Source organism: Manihot esculenta, chromosome 2 (assembly GCF_001659605.2).
Source record: "Manihot esculenta cultivar AM560-2 chromosome 2, M.esculenta_v8, whole genome shotgun sequence".
Taxonomy (NCBI): domain Eukaryota; kingdom Viridiplantae; phylum Streptophyta; class Magnoliopsida; order Malpighiales; family Euphorbiaceae; genus Manihot; species Manihot esculenta.
In genome coordinates this window covers 6,377,538-6,400,075 of record NC_035162.2, presented here as the reverse complement: position 1 = coordinate 6,400,075, position 22,538 = coordinate 6,377,538, and the positions used below count along the sequence as shown (strand labels likewise).

Here is a 22,538-nt window from a genome sequence, read left to right as displayed (position 1 = left end):
GTATATTTTATAATAAAAAATTAATCAACTTCCATAACCTAAATTATATAAGAGGAAAAGTTTAATAGTATTAATAATAATATAATTCTTAATAGTTGAGGTTAAAATCCGGAGAACATGAGAAAGTGAGGGAGCGAGCGAGCCTGAGAGGGAAAGGACACATCCAGGAGAAGCAACGAATTTGGCAAAACTAATAACAGAAATAGAAAAAAGAAAACGACAAAAACTAATAATAGAAATAGAAAGTTTATTGGAAGCATTAATTCCACACCACATCCTTTCCTTGTTATGTTTGAACATACGGCGATATAGAGATGTGTATTCGATGGTGAATGATATTTCATCTTAGCATGTACTGATCATTATTTTTTATTTAGACTGTCTTCTGATTTTGTCAATTTTACTTAATTGATGAACTATTTTTTACTTAGACTGTCTTTTGGCTTTGTCAATTTTACTTAATTGATGGATCAGGCCGATTCTACTGAGACTTTGCTAATCGAATTGATCCGGGCTAAAAGCTTGGAATCTGGTTAAACTTCTGACTTACGAGTTTGTCTTATTCGATAATGACTTACGAGTTTGTCATTAATTTCAATATAAATTATAATAGATTTTATATTTGTTATTTTTTATATTAAGTATTTATTATAGTAAATTTTATTATATTCATTATAAAAAATTATATTAATATAATAAAAATAAAAAATATAATTTTATCATCTATAATTATATTATTAATATTTTATTACTATTTAATAGTATAAATCAGTGTTTTAGAATATAAAAATAAATATTGAATTGAAAAAGACATAATTAAAATTTAAAAAATTAAAAAAAAAATAAAAATAGAAATATGTCTGATATGATTTTTTCATCAAATAAATAGAAATGGAGCATAATAGTAAAGTTTTAAAAATTTAATGGTGGAATAGAATAAATTTAAAAATTTAAATTTAAATTAAATTAAATTTTAAAATTTTAAATTAAATTTCAAAAAAATAATTAAAAATTATATATAATTATAATAAAATTTATAATTTTAAATAATTTTATTAATTTTTAAAATTCTAAATTAAATTATAAAAAATTGAAAAATTTTATTTATTTATTTATTTTTTTTGTATAAACAGCCCTTAGTTTTAATATAGAGGTAGGAATATATAATGTTGGCGGATGAGTTGTTATAGATTTACTGGTATACTTACAAGACAACCGACATTAAATATAGTGTTGCCACATGACTTTTTTTTTTGTCTGATTGCCACGTGAGTTGTCTCATAGATTTACTAGTTTACCTTTGAGAAGACAACAAAACTAGAAAGCTAGGTTTCATAGAGACAGCAACATATGATACATCTGTAAATGATAAAAAATATGTCTGAATTGGTTAGTTGTCTCATAGTTTTACTACTTTTAACTTTGACAAGTGACAACACAACTAAAGCTGCGTTTCATAGAGACAGCAACATATGATACATGCGTAAATGATAAAAATTAGTTCAGTTTAAAATTAAATTAATTTAATACTATTTAATTTAATTAATTAAGATTTTTAATAAATTTTTATATTTTATTTTTAGTATTATAAAATTTAATTAAAATATTTTAATTATAATTTAATTTTTTATATTATTAAAATTAATATATTACTAATTAATTAATTAATTTTGATTTTATTGATTTTTTCATTAAAATTAAATTAAAATAATAAAAAAATTTTAAAATAAAAATTAAATTTATTATTTTAATTTACTGCAGTCCGTGAAAAAATTAAACTGAAATTTTTTTTACATAAAACTGTTAAATTGAACTTTAATTATTAGAATGTGATGTTTTTTTTAGCTTGTTGCACTTGCAATTTAAAATTATATATGACTATTTTTTTTATTATTAAAATATCCAGAACTGATGAACCGTGCAGTTTGATTCGGATTTCTCAAGTCGAACCGGCTGCCTTCAACCACAAATAAATGTTACTGGAGACTGTTTCACTGGGTTTGGATCCCTGTCCCATTGCACCATTTCACTTAAAACAATTTTGATATTAAAGCTATATTTTCAGTCATTAGATTTTTTTATTTTGTTTTATCATCTTTTATAATTTAAAAAAAATACATAAATGTTTGTATTTAAACTGCTATATAGTTTGAATACATGATTACTTATTTATCATTTTTTATTATAAAATTATTAAAACTTACTTTTTAATTTTTATTATAAATTCTAATAAGAGTATTATTATTTTAAATTTAATAAATATCTTTATATTGAGCAAATTGTTTTAAATCATGTTTGGAAGGTAAAAACTATTGATAATTCAAATTATATCTGAAAGCCTAATTTATTGATAAATATAAGAATGAGATAAATAATAATTTTATTTATTGAAACATATATATAATAAATATCACTCTTTTAAAATTTAATAATAATAATTTATTTCCTTTCAATTAAATATTTTTATATATATTATTAACTTTATTTTAAATTAATATATTATTATTTATTTTAGAACATTAAATTAAATTTATTATTAAAATATAATTATATTATATTTATTTTTTTTAAATAAAAATTAAAAATGGAAGAATAAAAAATTTGAAATCTCTTAAATTTATTAAGATGCAATTACCATCATATTAAGTTTGTGAGTGACTATATTATATTTAATTATAAATTGAATTCATCGAACTCACTTTCTAATAAATATTTGTTGCATTATGACAGTAGCTAATATACAAATTTTGATGTTTTTTTTATATCATGGGTTTGCCAAAGGAGGCGACACTCTCGACGACCCAACAAATGATCTTGCATAAGCAATTGGCAAGAAAGCTAGCTTCTTGGCTTTGGTCACATAACATGTGGATGTAGTGTAGTCGTGTAGGCATCAATATATAATATAATTTTCTTTTTAAACAAAAAAATACATATATATATACGATATAAATAAAAAAATAGGGAAGAAAAAATTAATGGCGGATGCAGTGTAATCGTGGAGATATCAATATATGGTGATATATTGGTGGTTGCCACGTGAGTCGTCTCGGATTTACAAATCCAGCACTGACAAGAGGACGGCGCGTTGGGGTTCCTGGGGATAGCAGCATATGGTGGTTGTGTTCTCTGGTAGATTTACAAATCCATCCAAAATAAAGGACAAAAATAAAATATAGTGACAATACGTAAATTTTTTGAACGTAAATTTTTAATATTTTTCTAGTTCATTTATTCTATATCACTATTTTATAATATTTTATTGTGCTATTTGGTTAAATTTATAATATTAAAATGAGATTTTTATATTCCAATAAATTAAAATAAAAAATTATTATATATTATAAAATGAGTGCGATCCATATAAAATTTTATATATTTATAATCTTTAGTTAGATTTTTTTCCGTCATCCTATAAAAAATTTTAGTGCATTATAAATTCAGACTTTAGTGTAATGGACAAGTATTTAATGAATCAACAAAAAATTGAGAATTTAAAAATCAACGATTAATTTTACTCTTGTACTTAGTAAAAAGTTTAATTTAATTAATTTTCAATTTTTTTTTTAAAATTGGTTTAAAAGTTCTAATTTAAAGTCAATTAACCAAAAATTAAGTAAATGAAGAAAATAAGAAAATTAATCTTATTTAAATTAAAAAATAATAGAAATTTAGTTTTCAAATTTTATTACTTTTAGGGTAAATTGAGCTTAATTGAAATTTATAAATTAATTTAAATAAAAAATAATAACAGATTAAATTATATATTTTAAATTTAAAACAATTAGATATTTAAATCAAGTATCGATAATTATTTCTAAACTTTTGTCTATTAATTCGATTCTGTGAGAAAACTGTTATAAATTATCTATTCATCTTTCAAATTAATTTAATTTATGTGATAAAAGTGTTTCTTGATTTGACTGGTCTCACTGTCATAGTCATTAAATTTTTCTTTCTTTCTAAAGTTAGAGGAGGGGATGGGGATTTAGGTGTGATCCACGATAATTTTTAAATTGATTATCCTTCACATGTAAACTACTATAGATATTTGCAAGAAATCCCAGATCAGCAGGACTCTGAATGCGGCTAACTATAAGACCAAGAGATGGTTATCTCGTATGCTTGTGTTGATTTTCAACATGCATTAATTGTTCGATCTCTGGTTCTCGGTTCATAGTACTATTTGTATTTGACAAGGGATTTTGATGGGTTACCGGCCATTTACTTGCAGCACTTATCTCAGCCGCTCCATTCTCTGCCTCATTGAAGATCGTCCTTGCTCTCTTGAAATTTCTCCACTTATCTGTTATTTTTCAAACAAATACGTCATCATCTAAAAATTTTGTAACAAAGAATTAATTAAATTTCATCAAAAGTTTTAATCAATATTATTTAATTAAAATAAGAGAAAAGATAAGTTAAAAGATGAATAATTTTATTAAAATTTTTTAAATATTAAAAAATGAGTTTCTAATAATTAAGGTAGACTATTTATAATATAAAAAGAAATCTTGATATGCAAAATTATGAAAATATCTAAAATATTTAAAAAAATAATTAAAATATAAAATTGACTCCTTAAACGATAGAATTTTCATATTGAACTTTGCACAGGCCTACGGTTCTTATCACATTTTTGAAAGTCGTGCGTCTCAAAATTTTCTTTCCGGAAAGTTATCGTGGGTCTCTATCGGACATCGGCAGCAAAAGCTAGGTCCGGTCCAAATCTGTTGTACAAGACTAGTTGCTCCATATCATTTCCTTCCACTTGTAAAAAACTTGACCTCGAGTTGTCATCAGTATGGTAATACTGAAATAGATCCGCCATGTTAAATGTCTTGAAAATTTTCATCTCATGTGGGAGGTTAATAACATAGGTATTGTCATTAATCTTCTGAATGAACCGAAAAGGACCAATCTTCTTGGCGTCATGCTTTTTCTGTCCTCCACCATGCTCCTTACATAAATAAACCATAACTTGGTCACCGACATTAAAAGACTTGAAACGCCTATGTTTATCAGCTGTAACTTTATATTTGTCATTGGTTTTTGTAAGACATTCTTGTACATGTTTGAAAATATTCACGTGCTGCTTTGTCAAGTTACTTGCTGCAATATAGCTGTGAGAGCATGTAGGAATGACAATAAGATCAACTATATACGCTGGGACTTTCCTGTACACAACAGCAAATGGTGACATCTTTGTGGAGCTGTGAACAACACTGTTGTAAGCAAATTTTGTTTGGGTAAGAGCAAGATCCTAAGCAGTTTTCTTGTTACTGTAGATGCAAAGCAGAAGATTGCCAAGCTTGCTGTTCACCACTTAAGTTTGTCCATCAGTTTGGGGATGGGCAGCACTGCTGTATCGAAATTCAATTCCAAAACGTTTCCATAAAATCACCTAGAAATGATCTAGAAACTTTACATCTCTGTCAGAAGTAATGGTCTTAGGGACGCCATGTAAACGAACAATCTCCTTAAAAAATAATTTTGTCACATGAGAAGTATCATTAGTTTTCTTACAAGAAATGAAATGCGCTATTTTAGAGAACCTGTCAACAACAATAAAAATGGAATCAGATCCACGTTGAGTACGTGGAAGACCAATAATAAAATCCATAGACAAGTCCTCCCAAGGATGTGCTAGAATAGGCAGTGGAGTGTATAAGCCTATATTCTACGAATGTCCCTTCTGAATTTAACAAATTGGGCACTTCTAGACCATCCGACCTGAATTCCTTTTTAATTGTGGCTAGTAAAAATGCTCCTCAAATCCAGCAATAGTCTTGTCACGCCCCAAATAACTACTCAAACCTCCTCCATAGACCTCCCGAATAAGCTTTTCTCGCAAAAAAGATCAAGAAATGCATAACATGTTCTCCTTAAAAAGAAAGCCATCATGTATCAAGAACCCATTGACAGGCTAGTGAGTTTGGACTATAACCCATATATCAACAAAGTCATCATTTATAGTATACAAATTTTTCAGAAATTAACTGTAATCAACAAAACAGCCCTCCTAATCAAAGCATTTGCCACCTTATTACTATGGCCAGCCTTATATTTTATGACATAATGAAAAGTTTCAAAATAAGTTGCTCATCGAGCATATATCTTATTCACATGTTTTTTAGTTTTAAAATAGATCAAAGATTGATGATGTGTGTAAATAATAAACTCTCGCCCCATTAAATAATGCTCTCAAGCTTTAAAAGTCTGGAATACTGCATATAACTCTTGCTCATAAGTATACCATTTTTTCCTAACCTCATTCAGTTTCTCACTGAAAAAATTTAGTTTACAAATTTTATTACTTTTAGGATAAATTGAGCTTAATTGAAATTCATAAATTAATTTAAATAAAAAATAATAATATATTAAATTATATTTTTTAAATAAAAAATAATTAAATATTTAGATCAAACATTGATAATTACCCCTACACTTCTGTTTATCAACTCGATTCTGTGAGAAAACTGTTATAAATTATCTATTTGTCCTCCAAACTAATTTAATTTGTGTGGTAGAGCTGTTTCTTGATTTAACTGGTACCACTGTCATGTTCGCTAAATTTTTCTTCCTTTCTAAAGTTAGGGGATGGGAATTTAGGTGTGATCCACTAGAATTTTTAATATTCAATCATTCAGAATTGATTGTAATTCAAATTGAGTTAGATAACTAGCTTATTTAGTTAGGCAAATGAGAATTTTATTTTGTTTTTTTTTTTTCATCTTTTTAGAAAAAATTTCTGTTATTAAATAAAAAAAAAGATACATTAAAAATCAAATTATTTATAATTTAAAAATTGAAGGAGTAGATAAAAAAAAATTAAAAGGTAAAATGGAAAAATATGAGAAATCAAATTATACATTTGGTTTATTCACAAATGACCTTTGCATATGCAGTTGGCAAGAAAGCTAGCTTCTTGTCTTTGTTCATACAAGCCCTCTTTGTGAAATTGTAGCAATCATTTTGCTTCTACCTTGTGTAGTATTTTGCCGGTGCAAGAGCAAGGATGCCGGTAATTGCAATGCCCATACAAATACCATATGTATATATGATTTGTAGACAAGTAAATGTGTATAACAAGCTCCGGAAACCCAATAATAAAGCCAAAAAAAATTAAATCGATTATCCTTCACATGTAAACTACTATAGATATTTGCAAGAATCCCAGATCAGCAGGACTGTGTTGATTTTCAACATGCATTAATTGTTTGATCTCTGGTTCTCAGTTCAGAGTACTATTTGTATTCGACAAAGGATTTTGATGGGTTACCGGCCATTCACTTGCAGCACTTACCTCAGCCACTCCATTCTCTGCCTCATTGAAGAATGTCCTTGCTCTCTTAATATGAAATTTCTCCGCTTATCTGTTACTTCTCAAACAAATACGTCATCATCTAAAAGCCTTGCCCGCGTCAGCTCATCTTGTGATAAATAAATCCTTCCTCTACGTGCATCGGAAAAAGCTTACCCACAATAAACAGAGAAGGAAAAAATAAGATACTATTCCAAGTAAATATGATTCAGGAGCAATGCCCATGTCTGGAACGCTCGTTAATCCAACCGTCCCAGCAACATGATAACGGTCAATTAAACGCAGCTCATCAAAGTTATATATATTTCTAATAATTATAATAAATCTCATATTTATTAATTTTTATATTAGATATCTATTATAATAAATTTTATTATATTTATTATAAGAAATTATATTAATATAATAAAAATAAAAAATATAATTTTATCATCCATAATTATATTGTTAATATTTTATTACTAGTTAATAGTATAAATCAGTGTCTTGAAGTATAAAAATAGATATTAATTGAGAAAGACATAATTAAAATTTAAAAAATTAAAATTAAAAATAGAAATATGTCTGATATGATTTTTAGCAAATAGAAATGGAGCATAATAATAAATTTTTAAAAATTTAATGGTGAAAGAGGATAAATTTAAAAATTTAAATTTAAATTAATTTATTTTTTAAAATTTAAAATTAATGAGTTGTCTCATAGATTTACTAGTTTAACTTTGACAAGACAACGCATCTAGAAGCTGGGTCTCATAGAGACACCAGCATATGATACATGTGGAAATGATAAAAAATATGTCTGCATTGGTTAGTTGTCTCATAGATTTACTAGGTTAACTTTGACAACTGACAACACAACTAGAAGCTGGGTTTCATAGAGACAGCAACATATGATACATGCGTAAATGATAAAATTAAATTAATTTTTTTTCAATTTAATTTAATTGATTGAGATTTTTAATAAATTTTTTTATTTTTATGTTTTTCTTTTAGTATTATAAAATTTAATTAAAATATTTTAATTATAATTTAATTTTTTTATATTATTAAAATTAATTAATTTAATTTAATTTTATTGATTATTTTCATCAAAATTAAATTAAAATAACCAAAATTTTTTAAAATAAAAATTTAATTAAAATTTTAAATTAATTTAATTCGATCAATTATTTTAATTTAAATTAAATACTGTACACTTTTAATAAAATTAAATAAAATTTTTTTTTTACATTAAAGTGTTAAATTGAAATTTAATTATTAGAATGTGATTTTTTTTTAGCCTGTTGCAATTGCAATTTAAAACTATATATGACTTTTTTTTTTTTAATTAAAATATCCAGAACTGATGAACCGTGCAGTTTGATTCGGATTTCTCAAGTCGAACCGGCTGCCTTCAACCACAAATAAATGTTACTGGAGACTGTTCCACTGGGTTTGGATCCCTGTCCCATTGCACCATTTTTTATTCACTTAAAACAATTTTGATATTAAAGCTATTTTTTCAGTTAAATTAAATCAATATATTGTTTGTTTCAGAACAATTTGTTTACTCGTTAAATTAAATTTATTATTAAAATATAACTATATTATATTTAATTATAAATTGAATTCATCGAACTCACTTTCTAATGAATATTTGTTGCATTATGACAGTAGCTAATATACAAATTTTGATTTTTTTTTTCTTTTGCTTTCACCTTTTTCATCTGTATAAGATTTAGAAAATAATATTCATGGTATATATCATGGGTTTGCCAAAGGAGGCGACACTCTCGACGACCCAACAAATGATCTTGCATAAGCAATTGGCAAGAAAGCTAGCTTCTTGGCTTTGTTCACGTAAGCCCTCTCTGTGAAGTTGTTGTAATCATTTGCTTCTATCTCGTCTAGTATTTGCTTGTACAATAGCAAGGATGCCCACACCTGCAAACGCCACAAATCCATCATTTGTATAACAAGCTCCCGAAAATCAATCATCAACACACAAATCCATTAATTTGATGGGTTACCGGCCATCTACTTGCAGCACTTAGCTCTGTAACTCCTTTCTCTGCTTCATTGAAGAACATCCTTGCTCTCTTAATTTGATTCTTCATGAAATTTCTCCACTTATTTGTTACTTCTCCAGCAAATATGTCTTCATCTGAAAGTCCTGCCTGCGCCAGCTCGTCCTGTGGTAAATAAATCCTTCCTCTTCGTGCACTGGAACAAGCACAATTCATTAATAACACACTGCAAATGGTAGTTGAAAATTTCAGCATGAAACACTGACTACTTACTCTTCTCCTACATCTCTGAGTATGTTGGTGAGCTGATTGGCTATTCCTAATGCTAAAGCAGCATTGTAAACGCTCTCAGTTGATGCCTGTGATTCAGGTGCAATGCCCATCACTGGAACACTCATTAATCCAACTGTCCCAGCAACATAATAACAGTAAAGATACAGCTCGTCAAAGTTATTATATCTTGACTTCTTCAGGTCCATCCTCATTCCTTCAATCATATCTTTGAATGGCTGAAACCAGACAACAAAACAATCAGAATATTCACTGTAAAGGCACAAGCACAATACCAGAGTTAAGTTTAACTTTAAAAGAAAATGCATAACCTGAATATCAACAGGAAATTTAGTAACAGTATCTGATAAAGCAGCATCAAGCATATCAAAAGGACGACCTTGGAAAACATCTTCCAACCTTGCCTCCCATCTATCTAAAGCTGTGGGTGTTATGTGTGAAGCATTAGGTCCGTCAACAAGCTCATCTGTCCTTCTACACCACACTACATGTTCAGAGACCATCATAAGAAACACAAAAGAAAAACATCTCCTTTTCTTTTTCTATAATCTGATAATATTGACACTGTATTTTGCCCTTGTTGGCCTCTACTTCTAGTCCAAGAAGAGATTATGTCCCCTTGTTCACCAGATTGTGCCCAAACTATTGTCCAAGGAACAACCAACAAACTGTATAAGCAATTGTAGCATCCGATTACAGAAAGTCAGAAACCATTTAGATTTCAATCTCTGTATCTAACTTCTCAATTCCAGCCTTGACAACTAAAATAAGATGCACTTGCTTCAATTTATTATAAAAAGCATGGATTAGAATCAAATATCTAACTCACCATAAATTGCCCAGATAGCTCTTCGCCTTTCAGGGGTCATTAACAGAGTTCCTGCCACAGCATGAGAATAGAATCAATCTCCATTGAAAATAGGTTGCAGAAAATAACACCAGCAATCCCTTCAAATTAGAATTACATGCATATACACAAGAAGGAAGCTAACCCAAGTAAAATGTCTTGGCATACTCAGCACAAACTTCTCCACAACGATCATAAGCTTCGCTCAACAAGCTCGAAGTCCCTGGAACCGCAATATCTGTTTTCGCATCCAGATTCTCACTAGACCTCAATTGCTTTTTAACCAAGGCTGCTTGCTTCAGCACAACATTGTATACCTTCTCTTCCGACGAGACGGCCATTTCTCCTGCCGAGCTGGCTACCATGCTCGATATTACAGGTAAATTGCTTCCACTACCTAATCCTATGCAAGGATTCGTCAAATCTACATTCACTGTGCTGGACTTCCATTTCTGGTTCATACCCTTTTTTGCTCTTTTCTTAAACATCAAACTTCGATCTACAGAACCAAACTTGGCTGAATCTAGAGCCCCAACCGAATGGAAGAATCCAAAGGAGTTGGAAACCTCTGTACTGGGAATGGCAACCCATAGTAACGCTATAGTCATGTTCAGAATCAGATTTTTTTGGCTATCTATCTGACAGTTCTCGATAGTTTCTCTCTGTCCTTCTCAACCAGTTCGACTTTAGATACAAATATCAGAAAGAACACCAGTTTTATTCAAGCTGAATCAACACAGACCAATACCCAAGGGGATTGAACAGCAAAGGAGCTCTGTGTAAGCTCTCTGTGAAAAGACCAATAACCATAGTTAGTATAATTAAGAGAAATAGACAGATAATTAGAGAGACAACCTCAGAAACAACCACTACTAAAATGAAAAAAGAAAGGTAGAAGAAGAATCGGTAACTGTCTATCACCACTTTTCCTTTCTGTATATTCTCAAATTCCAAATTTTGTATGAGAAAAATGGAATATACAGGCAAAATTATAAAGAAAATGAGAAAAAGAAAAAGAATAAGAAAGAAGAAAGCAGAAACCTTTTGCTGTTTAGATTTTAGAACCACTCAAACGGAGCATCCCATAAATCAAGCCAAAATTTTCAAATTACTGGATAAAAAAAAAACTAACGGCCACTAAGCTCTCCAATCTTCGAGACCCTAGTGCCGTTTACGCTAGTTTTTCATCCAAATGGTAACATTTTTAGCATGCCATATTGAGATTTTGTTACTTAAAAACTTGGAAACATTTATTGTGTTTTATAATTACGTTAATTTTCTTTGTAATTAATGTTTTTATTGTATAAAATTAAACCAAAAAAACCTTTCATTTTATTGTTTTCTTATAATATATTTTTATATATTATAAGATAAACTTAATTTTCAAGTTTAGTAAATAATATTATATATTAAAACGATTTTAAAATTTTAATTAGTAAAACTTAGTTATCATTTTATTCATATATAATATTTTTACATATTATTTACTTAATATTTTAATAAATATTAAAAATATACGTTTTATTTTTCTTCTCTAATATCTTAATTTATCGACTTAAATCTGTTTTTTTATTATTTTCTTTGTTTGTTCAAACAAGAAAATGGCTTTTCCTCGTTAAAGTTATTTTTTTTTATTTTATTTTTGTCTCAAGGGATTGGAATGACATGAAAGCTTACTCCTTCGTTGATTTTGGATTAACTCCAATAATATAAAACAATTAAAATTATTTTCATATTACAAAAAGCATCGACATTGTTTTAGTTAATGGTTAAAAATGACTCCAACATTTATATATTTAATTTAAAAAAAAAATTATTAGAGTGTTTCTTCTTATTTTATAAAAATTAAGATTGCATTGAATTTTATTATTGCATCTGAGACATGCGGTGGTATTTATGTATTTATTAAAATCTCAAAATTAAATTAAAATAAATTGATAGTCAATTATTTTTGTTGACAATAAATAGGGAAGATGTTATGAAATCAAATGAAGTCCAGGAGCAATGCATAGATGATGAGGAGGGACACGTGGAAAGATCACCCAATCAGTGGAAGATAACGTTATCAAATGGAAAGCAGTAAGAATGGGTGAGATCGTGCACGTGGCAGTTTCTAAGTGGACAGCTGAAGGTAACATTGGATCAGAGAGAAGAGAAAGTGGAGATAGTGGTGAGAGGTAGGGCCCATAATTGTCCAAAGTCAGTGAGTGGAAATTTTGCTGGCTATGTTTCGCATTGTTTCTAAAGCTCTCGTTTTGAGTAGAACACCGGCCAAAAAATATATATATATTTAAAAAAAAAATTTTTAGTTAAATTAAAAAATTTAAATAATCAGATTTTTTTAAAGATATTTTTTAATAATTTAAAAGGGGAAAAAAGAAAAAGTTTTACTAGGATATTTTGGCGAGAAGTGAAAAAGTGTGGGGTGGGTGGGCCACAATTGGTACTAAGAAATCCAATGCACCTGCACTGCACGCACCGTTTAATGTAGGAAGCTTGCGGGTGCTGCGTTTGACACGTTACCTACTTCACCCTTTTGTATTAGTTCTGGGTTAATATTATTTTCTATACACGTGTACACACGAGCTCTTCCTATGTTGCCGTCCAATTGTTTCGGCCAATATTAAAATGTCAAATAAATACGTTTTTTTTTATCCAAAAAAAAATACGTTCAATAATACAATCGTGTCGTTTTCCATTAATAGAAATAGAATATTTTATAATTAAAAAATATTTAGTTAGACCCAATATATGTGGGATAGCAATGAATCCCGATTAAAATTACGTTGGATTACCCAAATTTACCCTGAACCATATTATTATTATTATTATTATCTAAAAAAATCTAAACTCATTTAATTTTATGAATTTTAATTGATCATTTACTTAAAATATATATTTAATATTTTTGTAGAAGTAAGATAATTTATATTTTAAAATTTTAATAGTTACATAAAATGTTTAAATTATATTTATTTTATATGACATATGTACAAATTTATAAATATTATTATAAATGTAAATTTAAATATAATATTTACTAAATATGAAAAAGATATATATAACTAGATCGAATAAATTCATCTATGTGAACTAAATAACTCATACCTAATATTTATATTAACTGTACCACGTATGTGGAAATGAACTAATTTTGATGGAAAATTCTGCTATTGTGTACCTTTCAATGAATAGCCTTTTAGTTATTTTTCCAATTAGCCAATACTTTTATAAATGTCTACATTGTTAAAACCATCTAGTAAACCTATTTGGCTAATCTATATTAATCGATGTAAATTAAGTTTGGCATGCTAAACTACAACATTTGCATATATAAAGAAAAATATATATTGTTAAGTATTCACTTGTGTCAAGAAAAATAATTTTTATATATATTTTTAAATATAAATTATTTTAAATAAATAGAGGCTAAATTAATATTTTTTAGATTTTTACTGATTTCAATATTTACCTTTTCTTGCTGGTTCTCACCTTAATCTTTGTGCCTAACTCATTTCTCCTTAAAAAACTAGAGCTAACCTACGCAATTTAGCAACTAACGGGCTTGGGCTTAGCTCATCGTGGGTGGTGTACAAATTCAGGTTTGCTTAATTTCCTTATCAAATAATCTGCAGTTGCTGATTCCTTTCAATACTGCTTATTATAAAATGGACATTTTCCTTACCCGAAGAAAAATTTCTGGCGGCTATGAGATTCAGGATTATTAAGGGGTGATAAGGTAACATACACAATTAAGTTACTGTTATAATTCTTTACATTTGTAATACTGTTCTTTCTAATACAGTGAAAATTGAAGAACAAAGAATATTGATGCAACTCAGAACCGCTCCTCAATGTCTACGATAGAATGAAAAAATCATGATTCTGCACTTCTGCTTCTTCCTTTGACGGTGGCTGTTGAGTAGTCGGTGATGTCCTGTAGGGAGGCTTTGGGTTTTAGACTTCTTGTGAAATGGGGCAATGTAAATTGCATGGTCAGAAGAAACCATGCAGTCTCCCTAGTCCCACTCCGAAAGTTTCGGATTTCAATGTATGATCGAGCATATAGCATGTGTACAAATTAATTAAAATGTTCCATCGCGTAGATACGTAATTAATTAAATAGCCGTTAACAATAATATTTGCACGGATAGAGATGGATCCAACTCCTGAATTGCATTATCAAATGAGAAAATAGCATAATTCGTTCAGCGTCGAGATCTCCATCCTTCTCTTTCTCTTAATAATAATAATAATAATAATAACAACAACAACAACAATAATAATAATAATAATAACAACAACAATAATAAGGATGGTAAAGGATAAAGAATGGATCAGAATTCTGGCTTGGTTCTCCTAACAGAGAAAGATCGCTCAGTTTGTTCATCGTCGATCATTTGGGGAAATATTCATCACCTCCATTATTAATTGTAAATTGTAAAAAAAAAAAAGCAAAGAAGTTTGATGGAGAAGATGGATCAGCAAGACTGGCTGTGAATCTCAATGGAGATTAAAAATCGCACAGTATATTCAGCGTCGATCATCTGGGGAAAAAATCATACCTCCATCTTCTTTTTCTCAAAAGATCAAAAATAGAAAAATTAAATTAAAAAAAAAGAAATATCTCCAAATCTGCCAATAATGCAGAATAGCGTGCTCCTACAAGAAGGATGTCATATGCAGAAAAGGAAAAAAAGATATAGCGTCAGCTCATACGCAGCGTCCGTAGCAATATTGAACGCCGGTAATCAGTATATGACGCATTTAAGGCTTAATTATTATGAACAAAAACAGTACAATCCTTGAAGAAAACCATAAACCCTACCACTACCGTCTTCTCCTATAAAAGCTCGAGGAGGCGGAGACCCCTTCTAATATTGAATGAAGTGCGAGGAACATCATTTATAGGCCGGGCCTTCCTCTCTTAACCCTAACACCACATAGGTCACTCGTCTCAGCCACGTGCATTGCACATGCCGCCAGTTGTCAATAACTTCAACGCTTGGTCTTGGATCCTCTCCGTGTTAGGCCTGGGCTTTTAATATCGTTATTTTTTTCAAAAGAAAGTTCTTGCAGCCTAAGATGCAAGTCCAAGTCTATAATCCTTTAGCGTGAACTTGGGCTGCCCCTTGCTCGCCTTGCTTAAGATAACAAGTTGCTCCAAATTAAGAAGACTACGGAGCAGGGGAAAGGTTGGCTGATGGTGGCTTGCAGAGCAATATATAGACTGGGAAGGCATGATTGGATTGCTAAAGAGCTGCACTTCCTGTGCTTCAACTAATACCCTCAGCGATCTATTGTTCCTCCCTGGCTTTATTGTTGGTTGCATGCTGCAGCTTGCGCATGGTGCTTCCCAAAAAAGTTGATTCTTTTTATACTACTGTTTGTTATGGCAAGCCATATCTTATCACTGCATCAACTCTAAGCTGCCATCTGAAGCCTGGCAAATGCTCGTCATCTTAGAATGATGGTCCATCCGTTATGTTGTGGGAGACAACATTAATTGCTAGTTTTGAAATTGTTGTTGATGGTTGGCCCAGTCAGGGACATGATCGGTGCTACATGTCTCTTTTTTAAGTCGATCAGGTTTTCTCTTTCGGTCAAGGACTCCATGGTTTATAGAGCTCTTAGGCGAATTTGGACTTTGTGTCCTTTGGGTATAGAGACTAGTTGTTTGGATTTTGAGCTTTTCTAGGTATAGTCCTTAATTAGCTTTGCTATGAAATATGAAATTTAATTGATTTTTTTTATAAAATTAAATATTATTTTAATTTTTCAAAATAAATTTTGGAATATAAGAAAAACTATTTTTTTTTAATGTTGCACAAGATTGACATGAAAGAAATAAATCATATGGAGTGAAATTCATAAATTTGTAATGTACATGCAAGATAAGACATTGTAGAAAAGAAACCTTAAAAAAAAAAAAGAACCAAACCAAACTAACGAAATAGGCCTTCAAAATTGTGACACCATGTTCATGATTGAGTGGCATTATAAATCACATAGAAAAAACAGATTCTCAGTTTTGTCTTAACCTTGTAAAGATAAACCACGTAAGAGCACAATATAAAGGGGGAAATCCTCCAATTTGACTAGCTTTCTAACATTCATACAACAACATGTATTTAGCCTATGCTAAGAAAATTTTACAATATCTCAGGAATTACACATTTTCGTCCCAAAGCTCCCTAATGGTGGATTTATATATGTGTGATCCATGTTTTATAAAAAGAAAAAAGTGAGACTAAAAATATATGACCACGAGTTTTTTATTTTTTATTTTTTATTTTTAAGCCTGAACCAAGAAAGAAAGATACCATATGATGTTCTAGCCTTGTAGGGAGAGAGTACTTTTTAAAAGAGAAAGTTGACAAGTTTTCACAATATTACTAGCTAAGTGCTTACTTTGGTGATAAAAGAAGCCAAGGACGAGAAAAATAGCTTCTCAAAGTTTCCATAAGTTGGTAGATACAATCATACGACGATGAGACAAATAAAGGATTGCCGTGAAGATGGCAACTTAGTTTTCTTCACCTGTTTTTTACTACCACGTAAAGAAAAGAATAATATATTTGCTTTATTTCCCTTTTCAGCCGGGAATCTCTCTTTGTATATAGATGATTTCCTTCTTTCTTCCTTTTTTTTTTGGCTTTTTCTTTTTCTTTCTTTCTCACCCCATGGAATGTTCTTTCTCCTCTTACACTCTCCTTTCTGGGCCCATTTCATCCACAAAAGAAATCTCAAATCCAATCACTTGATTACAGCAAAAGCAAACCTCATTCAACACGTACATGACATAGTATAAACCATTTGCTCTATATAAATGCTGCAACATCTTCTAGGTTCAAAACCATATTCGTAATTCAAGGAAGGTTATAACTCTTTCACGAATTCTTTATAACCAGTTTTTATTAAAATGGCTTCTGGACCAACTTTGAAACGTTCAGACTCTATGGCTGATAATATGCCGGAGGCCTTGAAACAGAGCCGGTATCATATGAAGAAGTGTTTCGCTAAGTACGTGCAGAAAGGGAGAAGGATAATGAAGCTTCAGCATCTGCTGGATGAAATTGAGAATGTGATAGATGACAAGATGGAAAGAACCAAGGTCTTGGAAGGTGTACTAGGCGACATATGGTACTCCACTCAGGTTCGTGTCTACCTTTCACTTTATTTTTGTTGTCTTTACTATATACAGGACTGCAAGAAAATATCATAATTCAATCTAGCTAGAAAACAATGATCACTTTTATGTTGCATAAAATTTGCAGGAAGCAGTCGTTAATCCTCCACATGTAGCTTTTGCTATAAGACCAAGTCCTGGTTTCTGGGAATATGTCAAGGTTAACTCTGCTGATCTCACTGTTGAGGGAATCACTGCTACAGAATACTTGAAATTCAAAGAAATGATATTCGAGGAGACCTGGTGCCTACCCATCTTTTCTCTTTCACAAACTCATTTGTAGATTTCTATTTAAACCAATTCAAATTCCATCTCTTTGAACTGCAGGGCAAAAGATGTGAATGCATTGGAAGTGGATTTTGGAGCATTTGATTTCTCTGTGCCTCGCTTGACCTTATCTTCTTCAATTGGCAATGGACTCAACTTTGTTTCCAAGTTCGTCACTTCAAAGTTAAGTGGGCGCTTGGAGAATGCTCAGCCTCTGGTGGATTACTTACTATCACTCAATCATCAAGGGGAGGTATGTAATTATATATCATAAAAAACCCTTTCATATCGGAATGAAAAAAAAAAAATTCAAAACACCATCCATAATTATGTATCTAATTTCTTGCTTTGTTGCAGAAACTTATGATCAATGACAACCTTAATACTGTTTCAAAGCTTCAGATGGCACTGATAGTTGCTGAAGTTTACCTCTCAGGACTTGCCAGGGACACCCCATACCAAAAATTTGAGCTAAGGTGAATCAGCTTCTTATGCACAAAACCTACTTGACTTATCAGGATTGGTGAAGTTTTCCTGAGATTTACCTGAAAAGTATTTTTGCTCGGAATCTATTTATATTCTGCATTTCGCGATCGTATTTACAGTAGCAAGTCTCAAATACCAAGAAAGGAAAATAAAAGAAGTGTATCATACAAAGATTTCAACCTTTTTTTTTTTTCGTAGCTTCAAAGAGTGGGGCTTTGAGAAGGGATGGGGTGATACAGCAGAGAGAGTGAAGGAGACAATGAGATCACTCTCAGAAGTACTCCAAGCCCCAGATCCAGTGAACCTGGAGAATTTCTTTAGCCGGGTGCCGAAGATATTCAATATTGTAATTTTCTCTCCTCATGGCTACTTTGGGCAAGCAAACGTCCTTGGTTTGCCAGATACTGGTGGTCAGGTAAATGAATTTCACTCAATATTCCTTGATTCACCATAAAAAATCTACAAGTGTTTGAGACATTTATAAGCAAACTTTGCCGCTACTCTGAACAGGTAGTCTACATCCTGGACCAAGTGAAAGCTCTGGAAGAAGAGTTGGTTCTCAGGATTAAGCAGCAAGGACTTAATGTGAAGCCTCAAATTATAGTGGTAAGTTCACGATGCAACAAAAAGGAAAGAAAACATTTAGATTAGGCAGTCAAATTTTTGGAGAGCTTAAGTGTATCATGTTCTTCTGTAAAAAGGTCACACGACTAATTCCTGAGGCTCGTGGAACTAAGTGCAACCAGGAACTGGAAGCAATTAATGGCACAAGGCATTGCAACATTCTCCGGGTGCCATTTAGCGTTGAAGACAGGGTCCTCCGCCAGTGGGTTTCTCGTTTCGATGTCTATCCATATATTGAGAAGTTCACTCAGGCAATTTCCAGTTTTGAAACAAGTGACTTTTATTGTTTCATCGATCGTTTTCCTGAGGGAACTCTGTCACTTATTAAACTTTTTTCTTCTCTTTCATGATTTCAGGATGTTACAGTTAAGGTGCTAGATCTCATGGAAGGAAAACCAGACCTCATCATTGGAAACTATACTGATGGGAATTTAGCAGCGACTCTCATGGCTAACAAACTTGGGATAACTCAGGTGTCCTTGCTTATAGCTGTATTTGCAACTTTATAGTTTGAACTTAATAAAATATGCTAATTCAAAATGGTTTGAAATTAGGCAACTATAGCACATGCTTTGGAGAAGACAAAGTATGAAGATTCAGACATCAAGTGGAAGGAATTAGACCCCGAGTATCACTTCTCATGCCAATTCATAGCTGATATAATTGCAATGAATGCAGCAGACTTTATCATAGCTAGCACATACCAGGAGATTGCAGGAAGGTTTGAAACTATTCTTCTTCTTCATCTACCAATAGATATAACACAATCGCAAAAACATTCTTGTTTATTGTCAAAGAAGTTTTTGCGACTCTCTTTTCATTCATGAAGACTGATAAATAATGTTAGTTCATTGCACAATTGCTTTGAATTGAAGTAAATTAATGCACTAACACTACTGAACACGTGTTGAAAGCCTGTGTATGTCTTGCTGAAAAGAAAAGTTATCTATTTGCAGCAAAGAAAGACCAGGACAGTATGAACGTCATGATGCATTCACACTTCCAGGGCTGTGTAGAGTTGTTTCAGGCATTAATGTCTTTGATCCAAAATTCAACATAGCTGCACCTGGAGCTGATCAATCTGTCTACTTCCCAAATACAGAGAAACAGAAGAGATTTACGCAGTTTCATCCTGCCATTGAAGAACTATTGTATAGTAAAGAGGAGAATGAAGAACACATGTATGTGTTTGTCATAATTCATAGATCATTTACTTACTCTTGAAAACCATTTAAAATGATCTAATGTCTTACTTTTAATGTATTTCCGAAACAAGTGGATATCTGGCAGACAGGAGGAAACCTATTATCTTCTCAATGGCAAGGCTTGATATAGTAAAGAACCTCACTGGACTAACGGAGTGGTATGGGAAGAACAAGAGGCTGAGAAATTTGGTTAATCTTGTAATAGTTGGGGCTTTCTTTGATCCTTCTAAATCCAAAGACAGAGAAGAGATGGCTGAAATTAGGAAGATGCATGCTTTGATAGAGAAGTACCAACTCAAGGGTCAATTCAGATGGATAGCAGCACAGACAGACAGGCAGCGAAATGGAGAACTCTATCGCTGCATTGCAGATACAAAGGGAGCTTTTGTGCAGCCAGCTCTGTATGAAGCATTTGGACTCACAGTCATTGAGGCAATGAACTGTGGATTACCCACCTTCGCAACCAATCAAGGAGGTCCAGCTGAAATAATTGTCGATGGGGTCTCCGGATTCCTCATTGATCCTATTGATGGAGACGAAGCAAGCAACAAAATCGCTGACTTCTTTGAGAAGTGTAAGGTGGATGTAGAATACTGGAATAAGTTCTCAGAAGATGGGTTGAAACGCATAAATGAATGGTAACTACACTTGTGTTTGCATCACCAAATAGCTCATCTGCACTTTATCTCTGTTTACGTGCTGCATAATTCATTATTGCCTTTTGCAGCTACACCTGGAAGATCTATGCAAACAGGGTCTTGAATATGGGTTCCATGTATACTTTCTGGAGGCAGCTGAACAAGGAGCAGAAACAAGCAAAGCAAAGATACATCCAAATGTTCTATAATCTGCAATTCAGGAAGCTGGTATGCTATTGTACCCATCATGGAATTTGCTTCTTGGTGCCTGTAGTCCTAAATCAAAAACAGCCATATCGATGAAGCTTTTGATTTAACTAGTTTCAAATGTGACACTTGCAGGTGAAGAACGTGCCTATCCCAGTTGAAGAAGCTCAGCAGCAACCAGAGACGAAGACTGTAAGCAAAGCACCGTCAAGGCAAGTAATTTAACTCCCCACTGCAGGTGCAATAGCTTTCCAGATAGTGATTTAGATTCCAAATTCTTTCAAGTTTCTGAAAAGTTTGAAGAAACTAGTATCAATAGAACAGTTCCTGTGAACTATATCTAGAATTGAATACTGTAGAAACAAGATCCTGACAATGCACAAACTATTTCAACTGCTTTCTGTCTTCTTAACAGCTCAGCTTTACAGAACCTGATATGACATTTTCTTTTACCTGTGCAGCACAAGACGCAGTCAGTCCCGATTGCAAAGGTAAGAGAAGAATCTCAAAAAGCTTATCCTCTGGATTCTCCAATAAAGCATATGAAAGCATTTTGAACCTATATTCAGGTTGTTCGGAGCTTAAGATTGCAAATAGGCAGCATAGCTCAGATGACATGCCTGAGCCACCTAACATTGGTCCCCTGTTACGTTTGATCTTATGCAACAAATTGTGTAATTTCTGAAAAATAAGGAACTGGCGTGTCCGTTACAGATAAATAATTTTCAACTGGGTAATGAATTACTCTGTTACAATCCAAGTGAATCAGACTTTGGGTGGAATATTTGTAATTGATTATTCACGATGGCAAGTTATCCACAGATTCATTCCTGTGCAATTATTAGATTATTACTGGGAAAAACTGATAGCCTAATTTTCAGGATAACATTTTTGCCACCTGTCAATCCGGTAAACCACACCAGCGAAAAAACAAATTCCATTTGAATTTGTACCAAGGATTTGTCTTGCTTTGATTTTCAACTTTGCTAGCCAAATTGGAGAGTAATCGTATAAGAAAAATAATTAATCATGTCGAATGCATTATATAGAAAAATAATAGACTAAAAAAAAGAAAATAACTATGTGGTTTCTATAATATTAAAAATATCATTAATTAATTTTTTAATTTTAAAAAATATATTAAAATATTTTTAAAAATTTTAAAAATCTACTTATTAATCGCCCTATTAGCTATTAATAAATTTAAAAATTGAAGATATTTTTTTTAAATTAAAGATTTGAATTTTGGGATGTCTTTCTATGTAGAAAAATTTAATAAATTGAGAATATAAAATTATAATAAATTTTATTTACTCCGTATTATTATTATTATTATTATTATTATTATTTTAAAATTATTAGTCTCTTTTTTTATATTATAATATATAAATTAACTGTTATAATTTTATTTTATTTTTAAATATAATCTCACATTAATTATTATTTTTTAAAAT

The 22,538-nt window shown here is 31.0% G+C and overlaps 2 protein-coding genes and 2 non-coding genes across 9 annotated transcripts; 1 reads left to right on the top strand and 3 right to left on the bottom strand.

The window, feature by feature from the left end:
• Nucleotides 1-2,755: 2,755 nt before the first annotated feature.
• Nucleotides 2,756-11,666, bottom strand: LOC110609953 (phytoene synthase 2, chloroplastic). 4 transcript variants are annotated; one of them, XM_021749806.2, is made up of 7 exons: nucleotides 10,614-11,491; nucleotides 10,451-10,501; nucleotides 9,933-10,105; nucleotides 9,604-9,839; nucleotides 9,334-9,526; nucleotides 9,117-9,247; nucleotides 2,756-2,813 (listed from the first exon to the last, which is right to left on the bottom strand). In XM_021749806.2, exons 1-7 carry the CDS (start codon nucleotides 11,074-11,076, stop codon nucleotides 2,765-2,767), a joined length of 1,296 nt encoding a protein of 431 aa, XP_021605498.1. In that variant the 5' UTR covers nucleotides 11,077-11,491; the 3' UTR covers nucleotides 2,756-2,764. The 4 variants fall into 4 exon arrangements, with proteins under 4 accessions (XP_021605498.1, XP_021605496.1, XP_021605494.1 ...); XM_021749804.2 differs by lacking the exon at nucleotides 2,756-2,813 and adding an exon at nucleotides 11,510-11,666 and having other exon boundaries at nucleotides 8,947-9,247; nucleotides 10,614-11,256; XM_021749802.2 differs by lacking the exon at nucleotides 2,756-2,813 and having other exon boundaries at nucleotides 8,947-9,247; nucleotides 10,614-11,256; nucleotides 11,380-11,513.
• A 3,134-nt stretch (nucleotides 11,667-14,800) lies between these two features.
• LOC122723159 lies at nucleotides 14,801-14,893 on the bottom strand. The gene has a single exon (XR_006350098.1). It is a non-coding gene; the product is annotated as a small nucleolar RNA Z103 (small nucleolar RNA).
• Nucleotides 14,894-14,944: 51 nt separating this feature from the next.
• On the bottom strand, nucleotides 14,945-15,039 carry LOC122723160. Its single transcript, XR_006350099.1, has one exon. It is a non-coding gene; the product is annotated as a small nucleolar RNA Z103 (small nucleolar RNA).
• A 2,270-nt stretch (nucleotides 15,040-17,309) lies between these two features.
• Nucleotides 17,310-21,922, top strand: LOC110602887 (sucrose synthase 7). 3 transcript variants are annotated; one of them, XM_021740472.2, is made up of 15 exons: nucleotides 17,310-17,624; nucleotides 17,746-17,900; nucleotides 17,985-18,177; nucleotides 18,282-18,400; nucleotides 18,609-18,825; nucleotides 18,921-19,016; nucleotides 19,112-19,285; nucleotides 19,391-19,507; nucleotides 19,589-19,755; nucleotides 19,991-20,215; nucleotides 20,311-20,877; nucleotides 20,967-21,105; nucleotides 21,220-21,296; nucleotides 21,546-21,575; nucleotides 21,654-21,922. In XM_021740472.2, the coding sequence occupies exons 1-15, from the start codon at nucleotides 17,391-17,393 to the stop codon at nucleotides 21,667-21,669; spliced, it is 2,526 nt and encodes an 841-aa protein (XP_021596164.1). In that variant the 5' UTR covers nucleotides 17,310-17,390; the 3' UTR covers nucleotides 21,670-21,922. The 3 variants fall into 3 exon arrangements, with proteins under 3 accessions (XP_021596164.1, XP_021596196.1, XP_021596187.1); XM_021740504.2 differs by having other exon boundaries at nucleotides 21,220-21,322; XM_021740495.2 differs by having other exon boundaries at nucleotides 21,220-21,322; nucleotides 21,546-21,922.
• The last annotated feature ends 616 nt before the right edge of the window (nucleotides 21,923-22,538 follow it).